We start from the raw sequence: 15,017 nt of genomic DNA on the forward strand, positions 1-15,017 counted from the left end.
GTGTGTGTGTGTGTGTTTGTGCGTGTGTGTGTGTGTGTGTGCGTGTGAGTGTGTGTGTGTTTGTGTGTGTGAGAGAGAGAGAGAGAGAGTGTGTGTGTGTGTGTTTGTGCGTGTGTGTGTGTGTGCGTGTGAGTGTGTTTGTGCGTGTGAGAGTGTGTTTGTGCGTGTGTGTGTGTGTGTGTTTATTGCTTTTCCTGTGTGTGTGTGTGTGTGTGTGTGTGTGATCCTATGCGCACGCGCGTGTTTGGTAATGTGAACTCTCACAATCTGTACTGGTGAGGTTGGTTTTCAATTATGTTCGAAAGAGCCTGTCAACACAGTCGACAAAACCATTGCAAAGCGTCAGGCGAAGACAAACATAATTTATGTGCATGCATTCTGTTAATAATAGCTGTGGGCGTTGCCGGATGACCTCGCACCTGAGGTGCAAGCCCCAGGAAAGCCTCCCAGCTGTCAGTGTTCTGAACAACGATCTTAGAATATAATGTGTATTGAAAACACCAGCTTCAAGCTAGTTTCACTTTGCTGGCAATCCTGGTCCCACTTGTGCCATACAATCAGAAATACTAAGTTCATTTCGTTAAGGTCATTGTTGGCGCTAGAACACAATAATATTATGGGTATTTCTGCTGGTACCGTTTTGGGTGGGTACATATAATCAGATGCGACGTGGTCTCAGGTATAAGGAGCGTGTCAATGATAGTTCGGGAACCACAGACTCGTTTTTTTGTTTTGTTTTGTTTTGTTTTCGCTGGATGATCAAATTTTAATATTTGGTATTGCTGGACTTATCTTAAAGCTCTTTGATAAATTGTCCTACTCAATCTTGTGTAAGGTTGTGTTGTTTTTTTTCACGCAAACATACAAAATGATATACACACGGGTTCATGTTGGGAACGTTGACAGTGACCAATAATTATATACGTTGTCTCAACAGTTTGGTTGAAGTTTTTACGACTGATTGTTGTATGCAGCCCCGTATCTGCTGACACAGAGGAAGAGGGTGGTGGGAGGTGGGAGATGCCTGACCTGGGCATTGACCCAGGAGCTGGCCAGGACTCTGCCGTGACAAATGCATATTGAAGCTTGTTGTATGACAGTATAAGAAAAGAAGCAAATTTCGAACAAAATGCCAAAGCTGTTGCATGACAACGTATATTCATAGGACGCGATATTATCGTGAATGTATTGCTTCTTTGAAAATGTATGGTTTAACGATTTTGACACGCAGCAAACCCCCACATAGCCTGTATTGTTAATTTCATTTGTAACATTCGAATACGTGTTTGTTTGTTTTGTTTTTTTAACTTATTCTTCTGTAGAACATCCTTTCATTAATAGTTTGTGTATGCTTTTATTGCCATGGAGATGCCAGTGAAGAAATGACTGAAGATGACAGCATATACCAAAGGATTTCTAATTGACAATAAAATATTCTGACAATGTGGGTCAATGAAAACACCATTGCGAATTCTAGACAACTTACAAAGTTCTGTCACGTCTCCTAACCGTCACAGTTTTAGGAAAGCAGGGGTGGGGGGAGGGGGTGGGTAGAGACAAGGAGGCGGGGAGGAGAGGGGCTTGGTTCATTCGTGGGAAAATACCCGTAGACTTGCTCAGTTGTAAGTGATACAGACCTGTGGTCGGACTTCCAAGGAAACCCCTTTCAGGGTGATTCAAGCGTTACGCAGCCTTTAGATGTAACTCAATCTATAACAAGTTACCTCAGTGGGTTTGTCTGCCCAGACAAAAAAAAACCCAAAAAAACAAACAAACAAAAAAAAACACCCTTAAGAGTGTAGAGGAGGTCGGCCTGCAAAGCGTCTGAGCTTATGGTGGATCACCAGCAGCAAAAGATGTTGATTTAACTCCAGATACAACATAATTTTTTTCAACATTTGTTCACTTTGACACAAATTTTTATGAAACTATAAGAGTGAAAATCGGGCATTATTTCGCTGATGACGTGAAAATCCCAGCTGGTGTCATTTTGAATGGACAATCTAGACAATTTAGCGGACACTTATGCTGTTTTCGATGAGAGTTACAAAGCAGGCTTTATGCAGAGAGTTATCCATGTTCACAGCTTTACAGGGCGCTGGGAAGTTCAGTCCCGTTCTTCAGTTATCATGCTCATTTACAGCAGGACAAGCATTGTATGTGAACAATGAGTGAAACACTTTAAATAATGTGTTAACAATTCATAATGGTGTGGAAATTATTAATCATGTATTGATTGCACGCGTGTGGGTACGAATCTTTATATATATATATATATATATATATATATATATATTATGCATGTATGTTGCACGTTTTCCAGATCAGTTTGCATGAAGTTGAATATAACACTACATGTGCACAGAGAAGTACCAGCGACGGATAAATACAGATAGACAGACACTGTACCAACTGCCAGTTGTGACAGTGCTAATTTCCAGTATTGCCTTTTATGTATTGTTTTTGTATCACATGTATTTTGTAATTTACTTTTTCATTGTTTCCAGATGTTGGTTTTGAATATGGGCGTGATAAAGTAAGCCAGATGAATGGTGCCGTGGCCTTCTGCACAGCCTATGTCATTGTCGAAATGATTCCAGTGCCGTGTCCTTCTGCACAGCCTATGTCATTGTCAAAATGATTCCAGTGCCGTGGCCTTCTGCACAGCCTATGTCATTGTCAAAATGATTCCAGTGCCGTGGCCTTCTGCACAGCCTATGTCATTGTCAAAATGATTCCAGTGCCGTGGCCTTCTGCACAGCCTATGTCATTGTCAAAATGACTCCAGTGCCGTGGCCTTCTGCACAGCCTATGTCATTGTCAAAATGATTCCAGTGCCGTGGCCTTCTGCACAGCCTATGTCATTGTCAAAATGATTCCAGTGCCGTGGCCTTCTGCACAGCCTATGTCATTGTCGAAATGATTCCAGTGCCGTGGCCTTCTGCACAGCCTATGTCATTGTCGAAATGATTCCAGTGCCGTGGCCTTCTGCACAGCCTATGTCATTGTCAAAATTATTCCAGTGCCGTGGCCTTTTGCACAGCCTATGTCATTGTCAAAATTATTCCAGTGCTATGGCATACTGCAATTACTAAATGAATACATATGATGCCTTTGTTTCTCAGGGAATGGTCTGTGAGAGGGGGTAGGGGGGAGCTGACTTATGATTTGGATTTTCGAAGGTTTTGATTTTGCCTTGGTGTTTCGTCTGCATACAGTTGGTCTACTGATAAAGTACGTGAATTGAAACGAAACAATCACAGTGGTTTTAAGTCAGGAAAACAAAAATCAAATATATAATTTTTGCCTATTTGGTTTTCCCTCGACAAACCCTCGTTTCTGAACCGTACGAAAAGGGTTTGACCTACTGCTAGTGGCAGTAGGGCACGAATTTCACGCCTCTCAGCGAGGACGTGATATCGCATGTTCAGGATGTGTTTCATCAAATCGGAGCGAACTGTTATTGCGGTGTGAAATGTCAGCCCTTGTTCGCCAGTTTGTCTCCTAAGAAGTGGCCACCGTTACACATGGATGCACATGCGGCAGGCGTCCCCCCACAAAATAAACACGCGAACCCGTAGGTTTAGAGTATATCTGGCCCCTTTACATGAAAGTACGGGTGTATAAGTTTCCCTTTTTTTTAAAAAAACAAACACTTTTTTTCATTGTCAAGGTGGACGGACACATTTTTATCAGATGTTGACAATAGTGCAATGGTACAAGTAGTTACAATTATACGTAGCATTGATTAATTAATGTGCGTCAAGCAACATGATTCCCCTCGTGGGGATGCTGGGGGGGTCTTTCAGTATAAGTAGCATCCATGCCTTCTGGAAATTCTGGGCTAGAAACTTCCTCTTTTCAATCACTCTCTTTGTTTCTGCATTTTTTTCTGATTTTTTTTCCCCTTCCCAGTCCATTCCCCTTTCTTTTTTCAAGCAAGCCTTGACATTTTTTTTTCTTTTCCGCAGTCTATGATGTACTATCTGTGCTGTTTTGCTCTGGCGATTAGGTAGTGAGATGTAAACACAGGGATGGGCACTAGCTGCCAGTTCTGCAGTGTTATTTGCCTATATAGCCTTTTTGTATGTTTTGTTTGGCTTTGAAGATTGGTGGGGGGTTTTTTGGGGGTTTTTTTTCTCTCCTTTTTTTACGAGTTTTTGTAATCTGGGGAATATGAATTAAGCGGAATGGCTGACGTCCTCAGCATGGCCCAGTCTTATTTGCCAAAATGAGCTAAATGGTTAGGATACTGTGTCATGAACTGTGTTACGTGGGTTTGTCTTAGTGTTTTTTTTGTAGAAGTGACAGTTTTGTCTTGACGCAGTTGAGCATTAAATTTTGAATGGTTTGACAATCCTGATGACGCCCTGTGCGGTCGGCTGGACTATAAGCAACAAGAATAACAAGCAACATAATGGGAGAAGAACATAATCCATATTTTGATTTCCATAAGACAGATGAATGAGCCTTCATTATTGTTCGTTTTGATCTCACCATGTAGTGTTACGGGTTCGACGTTCGTTCTCGTTGTTTCAAGAAGTTTTAATTATGGACACCTTTTTTTTTTTTTTAATGAAGACAGTGTTTAACAATTCCACTGAATGCGAATATGTTTCTAGTTTATAGTCATTTCTTAAACCATTCAGAAAGTACCCTATACATGGTTTGGTTTTATTTAGTCTGCATTTATAGGATTTCACAAATGCTGGCACACATGCGTACTCCACACACACACACACACACACACACACACACACACACACACACACACACACACACACACACACAAGACTGACATCCCAGGGTGAAAGAATAAAAAGAAAATATTTCTGTTCTCTTGAATACAGGCATTCTGTGAGTAAACAAAATTAATGTTAAGATTGGTGACAAATGATGGACGAGTACTCGGGGTATAAGAAAGAGACGGCAATCTTGAAGGTACTAAGAATTTTTCACCAAGATAGAAAGAAAGAACTGCTGAGAATACAGACCCTTGTAATTACATAATTACATAAGAAATTTACCAAATTGGAAGTCAAAGCGAATCTGATAACCTATCTGTAAGCACTCTCTGTTTTCCCTATCTCCAGCACCGCCCCATGTCTGTCAACTTACTTTTGTATTCATGACGAAGGAAAGAGAAACAAGCCCGGAGAATACATTTTTTCTGGTCGGGTGACACCAGTTAAGCCTGAAATATTTGGGGGCAAAGGTTACTCCGCATACTATTCCGGACATAGACTTTGGTTCGTGGAATATAATGGCAGTGCCTGGAAATGAAATACCTATTCACCTCTGAGAAAGTCACGGTGTCGGTGCAGTTCAACAGTTCAATAGATCATTATTGATCATTCATGCGCCTTTGCGGTACACACACACATGCGCGCGCGCGCGCACGCACGCACGCACGCACGTACACACACACACGCACGCACGCACGTACACACACGCACGCACACTCACATACACACACATACTATGTTTACAATGTCAAACAATAGAGGATGAATTTCATTTCTTAGATGACTGCGAATTATACAAAGAAATTAAAATAGAATTCTTACAAAAAATTCAAAATTACATTCCAAATATTATTAAACCCAGTCAGCTAATACTGGAAGACAAACTTGTGGGACTGTTTGGGAAATTTGTCAGTAACTGCTGTCAAAATCGCTATAGCGTGCAGGGGTGATTCAATGTCTTGTTCAATATTTATCTATTTTGTTTTGCTTTTTTTTGTGCGTGGTTTCATGTGACTTTGCATGCGTGTCTTATAAACCTTGTTCAGAAAATTGATTCTGATTCTGATTCATACGTCTGAATATGCATTTATACATTTTTGTCGTGTCGTGCTACGTACATTGCATTACGTTTATTGCATGGCGTTTTCATTGCTTTGATGTATTGAGTTGCTTTGCGTCGCATTATAATAACGCAAAGTGCTCCACGGGACAATAGGCCTCAGACTCGTATTTTATTGTTGTTGCTGTTTGAATGCTAGTTTCTTTGTTTCTTGTTTTTGTTGTTGTTGTTGTGTGTGCCTCTCTCTCTCTCTCTCTCTCTCTCTCTCTCTCTCTCTCTCTCTCTCTCTCTCTCTCTCTCTCTTTCTCTGTGTTTGTGTGTGTGTGTGTGTGTGTGTGTGTGTGAGATCTCAGAGGCATTGACATTCCCCTTTGACAAGGTATTTTATGTCCGCCACCCCATCACCGGATCCCCCTCCCTTCCCCCCACCCACCCCTCTCTCTTTTACAAACACCATCACCCCCTCAACTCCCTACCCCGTCCCAATGGATAAAGGGAAAAGGATCTTTGAGATCACCCTCTTCGCTTTGCAAGTTACCTGTCAGAAACGACATGGAGAGCGCACGCCTTCTTTGAGCCCCTTTGCTAACTGAAGCCAGCGGAAGTATTCAATCAGCCATTTAGCATCTCGTGTCAGTATAGCGCGAAACGGTGACTTCATATGTGTAGCTGAGCGCTCAGCTGGCTTCAGAGCAAGCTTTCGCTTGTATTTGTATTTGTATTTCCCTTTTTATCACAACAGATTTCTCTGTGCGAAATTTGGGTTGCTCTCCCCAGGGAGAGCGCGTCGCTACAATACAGCGCCACCCATTTTTTGTATTTTTTCCTGCGTGCAGTTTTATTTGTTTTTCCTATCGAAGTGGATTTTTCTACAGAATTTTGCCAGGAACAACCCTTTTGTTTCCGTGGGTTCTTCTGGAAACGTGCACTAAGTGCATACTGCACACGGACCTCGGTTTATCGTCTGATCCGAATGACTAGCGTCCAGACCACCAATCAAGGTCTAGTGGAGGTTGACGTGGGGGCGGGGGGGTGAAATACTGGCGACTCTGCCGGGATTCGAATCAGTGCGCTCAGATTCTCTCGCTTCCTAGGCGGACACGTTACCTCTGGGCCACCACTCCACATGTTCCCTTTCTTTCTTTCTGGCCTTTTCCTTTTCTCTCTGTCATCTCTTTGGCCTGTCACGGCACCGTTCAGCTTATATCACAGATTGATATCACCTTACAGCTTACAGCTCACAGCTTACAGCTCACAACTTACAGCTGGGCCAACAGCAAGGTGAGATCAGGCTGTCTGCCTCAGTGCGTATTTTCGTCGACGCCTCTCTGACAGTTTCTCTCTACATTTCCATGATGGGAATTGGGGAATAATGATTGTCTGAACAGACGGACAGACAGACAGACAGACAGACAGAGAGACAAACCGAGACACACACACACACACACACACACACACACACACACACACACAGCAACAACAACGACAACAACATAAATAAATAATGCAGGACCAATGACCGTTCCTCGGGCTCGTTTCCAGATTGGTTTCAACAAACACGCAGCGACGTACACAAACTGTACGAATACATACATGTGTGCCTACGGCTGACTTCTTCTTCTTTTCTTCTTCTTTGCTGCCCCATCATCTGCACCGTTTCAGTGGCATTACTCCCACGCCGCTCATTTAAATTTCCTCATACACGGTCACCTCGGGTTCGTCCGTCACAGTTCCAGCCGTCGGCAGTCCGCAGGGAACCATCGATGTTAGGTCGCCAGGAGGCCACACACCAGAGGAGACCCTGCACTGCTGCTGAGTCACTTCGGTGGTGTTCAGTGGTGCCTGTTCTGATTCAACGTACTTAGGACACCACCTACTAAGCCCCCTACTAACGACAATAATGGCTTAGTCGCAGAGCCAGACTGAGTGAGCGTCCCTCCCACAGTGGAGACCGCCACCACGTCCCTCAAACAACAGCCCCCCACGAATCTGCCGACACTGAAGACATTGACAGGACTCACCCCAAGCACAGAAGTGGAGGGGTATCGAAACTGAGGTCACCATGAGAACAGGGCAAGAAAGGCCACAGACTTTGGGACTGTTTTGTTTTATATTGATGATGATGAAGGAGGATGACGATGGCGATGACAATTTTGCTATGGAGGTCCATTTTGGTTGGGGACTGCGTGACAAGGCTGTACTCTACGCTTCCTGTCATAATGATATCCCGGCGTTAACCAGGCCCGAGAGATACAGACACTTGCAGTGTTGGTCAGGTAATTAGAGCAACACACCCAAAGACGCATGCTTGAAGTGGATGCCACACGACTGTGCCCAGTCTCCCTATTTAAGCCCACAGCACACTCAACTCTGGGTAGGAGCCGGCCACGGGCTGCAAAACCCACCTCCGCTGGGATTCGAACCCGCGTCCTCCCAGCCGTCAGTCCGCGACGCTAACCACTTCGTGCAGTGAAAGAATGTTTGGAGAGGGATAGGGTGGGGGTGTAGTGTTTGTCGGTCAAATGTCACACTTTTAAAGCTGCACGTTTTGAAGAAACCATTGGTCTCCCCCCCCCAGCCAGTCACTCTGTCGCCACGTCTGCAGTGTTTCTGTCTGTCTTTCTCTCTGTGCACATACATTCTTTGTTCATTCATCCGTCCTCTTCACTCGGCGTACGCGCACAAACGCGCGCGCGCGCGCACACACACAAACACACACACACACGCTCGTGCGCACGCCGTGCACACACACACACACACACACACACACACACACACACACACACACACACACACACACACACACGGTCGTGCTTGCACACACACACACACACACACACACACACACACACACACACGGTCGTGCTTGCACACACACACACACACACACACACACACACATACATACACACACACACACACACACACACGCTCGTGCGCACGCCGTGCACACACACACACACACACACACACGGTCGTGCTTGCACACACACACACACACACACACACACACACACACACACACACACACACACACGGTCGTGCTTGCACACACACACACACACACACACACACACACACACACACACACACACACACACACACACTCCTAAGTATTGACGACGACTATTAAAGCGACTGTGTTTCAGATTCATATCACAACCCACACACTGATAAGCACACAAGGCACACAGGCGTGTCATGGACCAGGATAATTGTGCAGGTGAACTGCGCAGGTACACTGACATTTTTGTGTGCACTTCCTAATCTCTGCTCAATCCTTTCGCATAAATTTTGGCTTATTCAAAAGTTTAAAAAAAAAAAAAAGGCTCTGCATTCATTTTTCACTCAGGTCACAACGACGATAACGCATGTAAAAGAGACTGCATGCAGCAGGTTGAAAGCAGGTTTGGTGTTTTGGGGGGGTTGTTTTTAATGGCTCCCTAACGTTCCATCCAGAGTGTTGAATGAGAAATCGTTTCACAGCCGAATAATTCAAACCTGCTGGACAGTTTTTTGCAGGAGCTCCTCAGGACTTTCACCTTCCACTCCCCGTCCTCAGACAACACACACCTTAACCCGCGCGCGCGCGCGCACACACACACACACACACACACACACACACACACACACACACACACACACACACGCACGCACGCACGCACGCACACGCAGACTGATAGACAGACAGACTGACACACAAACTCTCTTGCACTCTTTCTCACATACAGAGACACAGACACACACACACACACACAGACACACAGACACACATTCACACAAACTGACAGACAGACACACACACACACACACACAAACTCTCTCGCACTCTTTCTCACATACAGAGACACACAGACACAGACGCGCGCGCACACACACACACACACACACACACACACACACACACACTCCATCTTCGTAAATCCGACACTGGTTTGGTGTCAGTCCACTGGATGCAGTTTATGTATTTATCAGAAATGCAGCAACGTGATCGCGGGGTTTTTATGGTCGACAACAGCGAAGGCGAAGTAAGGCGGTGCGTGGTGGGAAGGATGGACAGGCAGGGAGAGGAGGGAGTGGGGCGACTAGGTAAAGGGAGGGAGAGAGGTCACAATGGAGGGTGGTGGAAGTCGTGTTTGTGTGTGTGTGTGTGTGTGTGTGTGTGTGTGTGTGTGTGTGTGCCCGAGCGCGCGACCAGTTTTAACCTCACGCATGTCTGTTGTCTAGCTCTGGTCATCTCCCCTCTCTCTCTCTCTCTCTCTCACACACACACACACACACACACTCACACACACACACACACACGCACACACACACACACACTCACACACTCACACACACTCACACACTCACACACACACACACACTCACACACAGACACACACACACTCACACACACTCACACACACACACACTCACACACACACACACACACACACACACACTCACACACACACACACTCACACACACACACTCACACACACACACACACACACACACACACAGAACACACACACACACATGCCAGAGGGGGAAAGCGATGAGAGGCGAGGGGGGCGGGGGCGGGGGGGAGGGGGGGGTCAATGCAATGATCTCAGGAATCTTTGCTCACTGTTTTTCTTTTCTTTGCTTGAGTGGGCAGGTGAACGGTCTTCCTGTTTGCTGTACAGGTTAATGTAGCCTGTTTAAAACGGGACTCTTGGTTTTGGGCGACAAGAATCTTGAGGCTCTCAACTTATGTATATGGATGCCTTCATTACACGTTTGTTTTTGTTTGTGTGGGTTGTTTTTTTTTCCAAAAGAATCAAAATATTAAGCCTGAAAATGTGATTGCTTGCCATATAAAACTTGGATTTGAATAAAACAAGTTTGAAACAGAGAAGAATCTTTGTGCGGCAACTTTTTGGTTGTTGTCATTTATATTTCTTCTTCTTCTTCTTCTTGTCTCTGATGTCAGCAGTTGATTTTTTACCTTGCAATGAAGGTTCTTCTTTTTTTTAACGTGTACATTACAAGGAAATGTAAATCGACAATGAATACTTTGCACGAAGTGTCCACTGTCCAGGTCAACAACCGTTCTTCTTTTTTATCGCCTTCGTCTTCTTTTTCTTCTTCGTCGTCTTCTTCTTCTTCTTCGCCGTCGTCGTCGTCGTCTGCTTGTGCAATTCTCATTGTTCCTCTGAATTGTTGTTGCCGTTGTTTTACTTGTTGCTTCGATGTTGTTCTTCTATTACTACATCTACAACAACAACAACAACAACAATAACAACAGCGAACGTGCTGGCAGTGCTTTAACCATTCGGGCACAACTAGCTACCTTCCATGATGGTTTGAAAGCGTGTTTTCAAATCTCATCCTGTTCTTTGTACACGCGGCCTGTGCTGTATAGGCCTCATTATTTGCGTCTCCTCTTTCAGGTTCTGTGATTGGCCACTGGGTCATGTCTGGGAAGGGAGGGAGCGGGTGTGATAGGGGGGGAGAGGGGAGGGGAAGGAGGGCCTGGTATGACAGTAGTGTTGTCGTGCGTATGTTAGGGCGTAAATGAGAGAGAGAGAGAGAGAGCGTGTGTGTGTGTGTGCGTGTGCGTGTGCCTCTCCCTCCTACCCACCCCGCCACTCCCCCTCCACGCCCCCGCCCCCCGCGTCCCCCGCTCAACTCAAGTTCTCTGTCCACGCTGACTGAAACCCCTCTTTATTCCCTCAGAAGCTTTGCAAGGTTAGGTGGCATGTTGGTGCAGTTTTCACCTGCGACATTCAAGTTCAGCCGCCGGAACACATTGGAAGAACAGAGCGAGCGGAGACTTCCACACCTCCATTCACACACTTCAGATTGGATTCCTGCAGTTGTAAGGTGTAAGGACTGTTACTGATGCTGCTGCTGCTGCTTCTCTGTTGATATCACTTAGGTTGTCCCTGCGTCTTTCCATCAGTACTGTTGGTGATGGGAATGTTGTTTGCTTGCGGATTCTTGTCGTTATTGTTAGCGTTGTTGTTGTCGCTGTTGTTATAGTTGATATTCGTTGTTGTCCATTGTAGCGACTGCTGGCAATGGTCGAGCTGGTAAGACCACGGTTGTGATGATGGTGGTAGTGATTGGGTGGTAGCGTTGATAATCACGATTGTGACAATACGATGGCAATGATGGTTACAAGTAAGGTCTTCGAAGATAGTGTTGATGGTTGTGGTGATGATGGCTGTGATGGTGATGATGACGGTGGTGATTATGGTAGTGGTGATGGCGGTGATGGTTAATGGTGGCGATGGTCATGATGATGGCAATGGCTGGCAGTTGTCCACTTTCAGTTTCAAGGAGCTGTCAACGTGTGCAGACTGACCCATATACGCTACACCACATCTGCTGTACAAATAATAATAATGATAATAATAATAATAAAGAGCAGATATATGATCTTCACATAAACCAAACTGGCTGATCAGGCCTTGAGGTGATATTGATGATGATGATGATGGTTACCATGGTGATGATGATAGATGAAAAAAATGGTGACTACTTGACCTTTTAAAAAGAAGTTAAAAATGATAAAAAATGTGGTGTAAAATCAGAGGTACCTTTAGATAAATATAAAACCACGAGGTTTCGAGTCTGACTCTTTGTCAAGTCAGATGATGATGATGATAGTTGTGGTGGTGGTTATGATGATGGTAGTGGTGATGGTGGTTGTAGTATTGACAAATTACAATGCCGATGAAGAAGATGATGATGAATGATAATGATGATGACAAAAACTTTCTTAGACTCTTTGTCAAGTCAGATAATGATAGTTGTGGTGGTGGCGGTTTTGATGATGGTAGTGACGATGGCGGTTGTAATAATGACTAATTACGATGCCGATGAGGATAAGGATGATGATGATACTGATGACAAAACCTTTCTTGAATTCTTTGTCAAGTCAGATGATGATGGTAGTTGTTGTGGTGGTGGTGATGGTAGTGACGATGGTGGTTGCAATAATGACTAATTACAATGCCGACGACTGCGACGACGACGATGATGATGATGATGACGACGACGACGACGACAAAAAAAATCACGTTTGTCCCCCCACCCCCACCCCTCTTCTCTCTTCCAGGAGGTAAAGTCTTGCCCCTGAAGGACTGGAACCCCCCCACCCCTCCCCTGACAGCACCATGACGGACAGGTACAGCATCCACACGGGCGAGGTGCAGCGCTTCGGCACCGTGGACTACGTCATGTTCGTCCTCACCCTCCTCGTCTCGGCCGGAATCGGCGTCTTCTACGCCATCTACGACCGGAAGCGGAACACCACCAAGGACTTCCTGCTGGGCGGCAAGAGCATGAACGTGTTCCCCGTGGCCATGTCCTTGTCCGTGACCTTCATGTCGGCCTTGACCCTGCTGGGCAACCCGGCGGAGATGTACAACTACAACACCATGTTCTGGTGGCTGATCATCGCCTTCTGCTTCGCCATCACCGGGGCGGCTTACCTCTTCATCCCCTTCTTTTACAACCTGCAGGTCACCAGCACTTTTGAGGTGAGGTGGTTGTTTTGGGGTGGTTTTTTTTTTTGATGTGTGGGGGGTTGGGGGGGGGGTAGGGTTGTTTTGTTGTTGTTGTTGTGGTGGTGGTGGTGGTGGTGGTGTGGTTGTGATAGTGGTGGTGGTGGTGGTTGTTGTGGAGGTGGTAGTGGTAGTGATGGTTTGTTTGTTGGAATGGCGACACTAACTTGGACTTGAAAGTTGGACTGTGGAATGTGTACAGGAAAGTGTCAATGTGTGTGTGTGTGTGTGTGTGTGTGTGTGTGTGTGTGTGTGTGTGTGTGTAGGTACGTGTGCTTGTGTGTGAGTTTGGGTAGAGTTTGTTGTTGTTGTGGTTGTGGTTGGTTGATTGTCGGAATTGGCGACACTAATATCACAGCAGGTAAAATAAGTGTACACCCTTAGTAACGCCAAGCCTGTTTTAGTGGCTAAAACTTTGAAAGGCCGGGTTTGGCAGGAGGCAACCATAACTGACCAACAAGCGTCAGACTGTAAAATACAGGACAGTAGAAGTTAAGCTAGCTACAGCAGGGCCATAACCCATGGTCAAAAAGGAAACCACACAGACAAGTTAACTCACTCAGTACGGCCAGTCCTCTCTTCTCCTCTACACAGACCCCTTCGATGTCCAGTGGGTGTCTGAATGACCCAACCTTTAGCTTCCGTCGTCAGAATTGTGGTATTCTTTGTCGACATTCACCGTCTTCAGTATAAGAGCCTTCCGCTTGCAATATTTTGATGATGGTAATTGGGGTGAAACGCTGTTAACGTCGTCTCTTTCGCCGTTCGTATGGAGAGAGTTAACGTACATTGTTCGGAAACCCTCCCGAAGATAGGAGAGTTGGCACAGATATTCCGCGGTCCAGTCCACAGTCCGAGGTCTCGGTGACAATGGCTTCCCCAATTTAATAGCCAACGATTCACGATTTACACCAGACAACCATTTTCTCCTCAGCCCCACGATGAAGGCATCGGCATACAAGACTCAGTCTCTTCCCCTCTTCCGCTCTTCTCAGTCTCTCCCGGCGCCTGCACCCGACATACTAACGTGTGTTGGGACTGCTAGGCCGGGGAGAGCTAAACACGACTCTTCTTTGCACAACAGGTTTGGATCCATAAAACAGCCTCCATGTTCTAGGGAGGAGTATACTGAAAATAGCGATGCCTAGAATGTTGTCTGCCATGGAAATGTATAGGAAGTGGTTTGACTTAGAAATATTCCAATTCAAATAAATTCATTTGTGTAGTAACTACAAATAAATGAGATGCCAGACATTCAATTACTGCCTGTGTCTGTGTTTGGTAAATTTGTATCTTGCTTCTTCTCAGTGTGATTGTAGGTTTGAAGAGCATGTTTGCACACCTTCACTGTTTCTCGTCAAAATTTTTTTTGCCATAAAAACAGGCTTTGCGTTACTAAGGGTGTACACCTATTTTGCCTGCTGTGAAACTAATTTGGACTTGGAAGTTGGACTGTGGGAAGTGTACAGGAGTGTGTGCGTGTGTGTGTGTGTGTGTGTGTGTGTGTGTGTGTGTGTGTGTGTGTGTGTGCGCGCGCGCAACAGAATAGCCCCCACCCCCGCTCCGCCCCCCATCTGTCATCACTCAACTCCCACCCGTTTCCACACACACCCGGAAAGCTACAAAGGGAAACTTGTAGCGGTTAGCAAGAAGGTACAGGGTCAGTGGGACGC

The 15,017-nt window shown here is 45.5% G+C and overlaps 1 protein-coding gene across 3 annotated transcripts in view; it reads left to right on the forward strand.

Annotated features, from left to right (window-relative positions):
* Positions 1-15,017, forward strand: part of LOC143292010 (sodium-coupled monocarboxylate transporter 1-like) — a 61,761-nt gene that overhangs the window by 13,012 nt on the left and 33,732 nt on the right. For 2 of the 3 annotated variants that reach the window (XM_076602166.1, XM_076602167.1), the window contains exon 2: positions 12,897-13,320. In XM_076602166.1, the coding sequence (XP_076458281.1) occupies positions 12,955-13,320 (366 nt within the window). In that variant the 5' untranslated portion in view covers positions 12,897-12,954. Of the gene's footprint in view, positions 1-11,542; positions 11,659-12,896; positions 13,321-15,017 lie in introns of those variants that run through there. The other variant, XM_076602168.1, reaches the window with a different exon arrangement.

This window comes from Babylonia areolata, chromosome 18 (genome assembly GCF_041734735.1).
Source record: "Babylonia areolata isolate BAREFJ2019XMU chromosome 18, ASM4173473v1, whole genome shotgun sequence".
Lineage (NCBI taxonomy): Eukaryota > Metazoa > Mollusca > Gastropoda > Neogastropoda > Buccinidae > Babylonia > Babylonia areolata.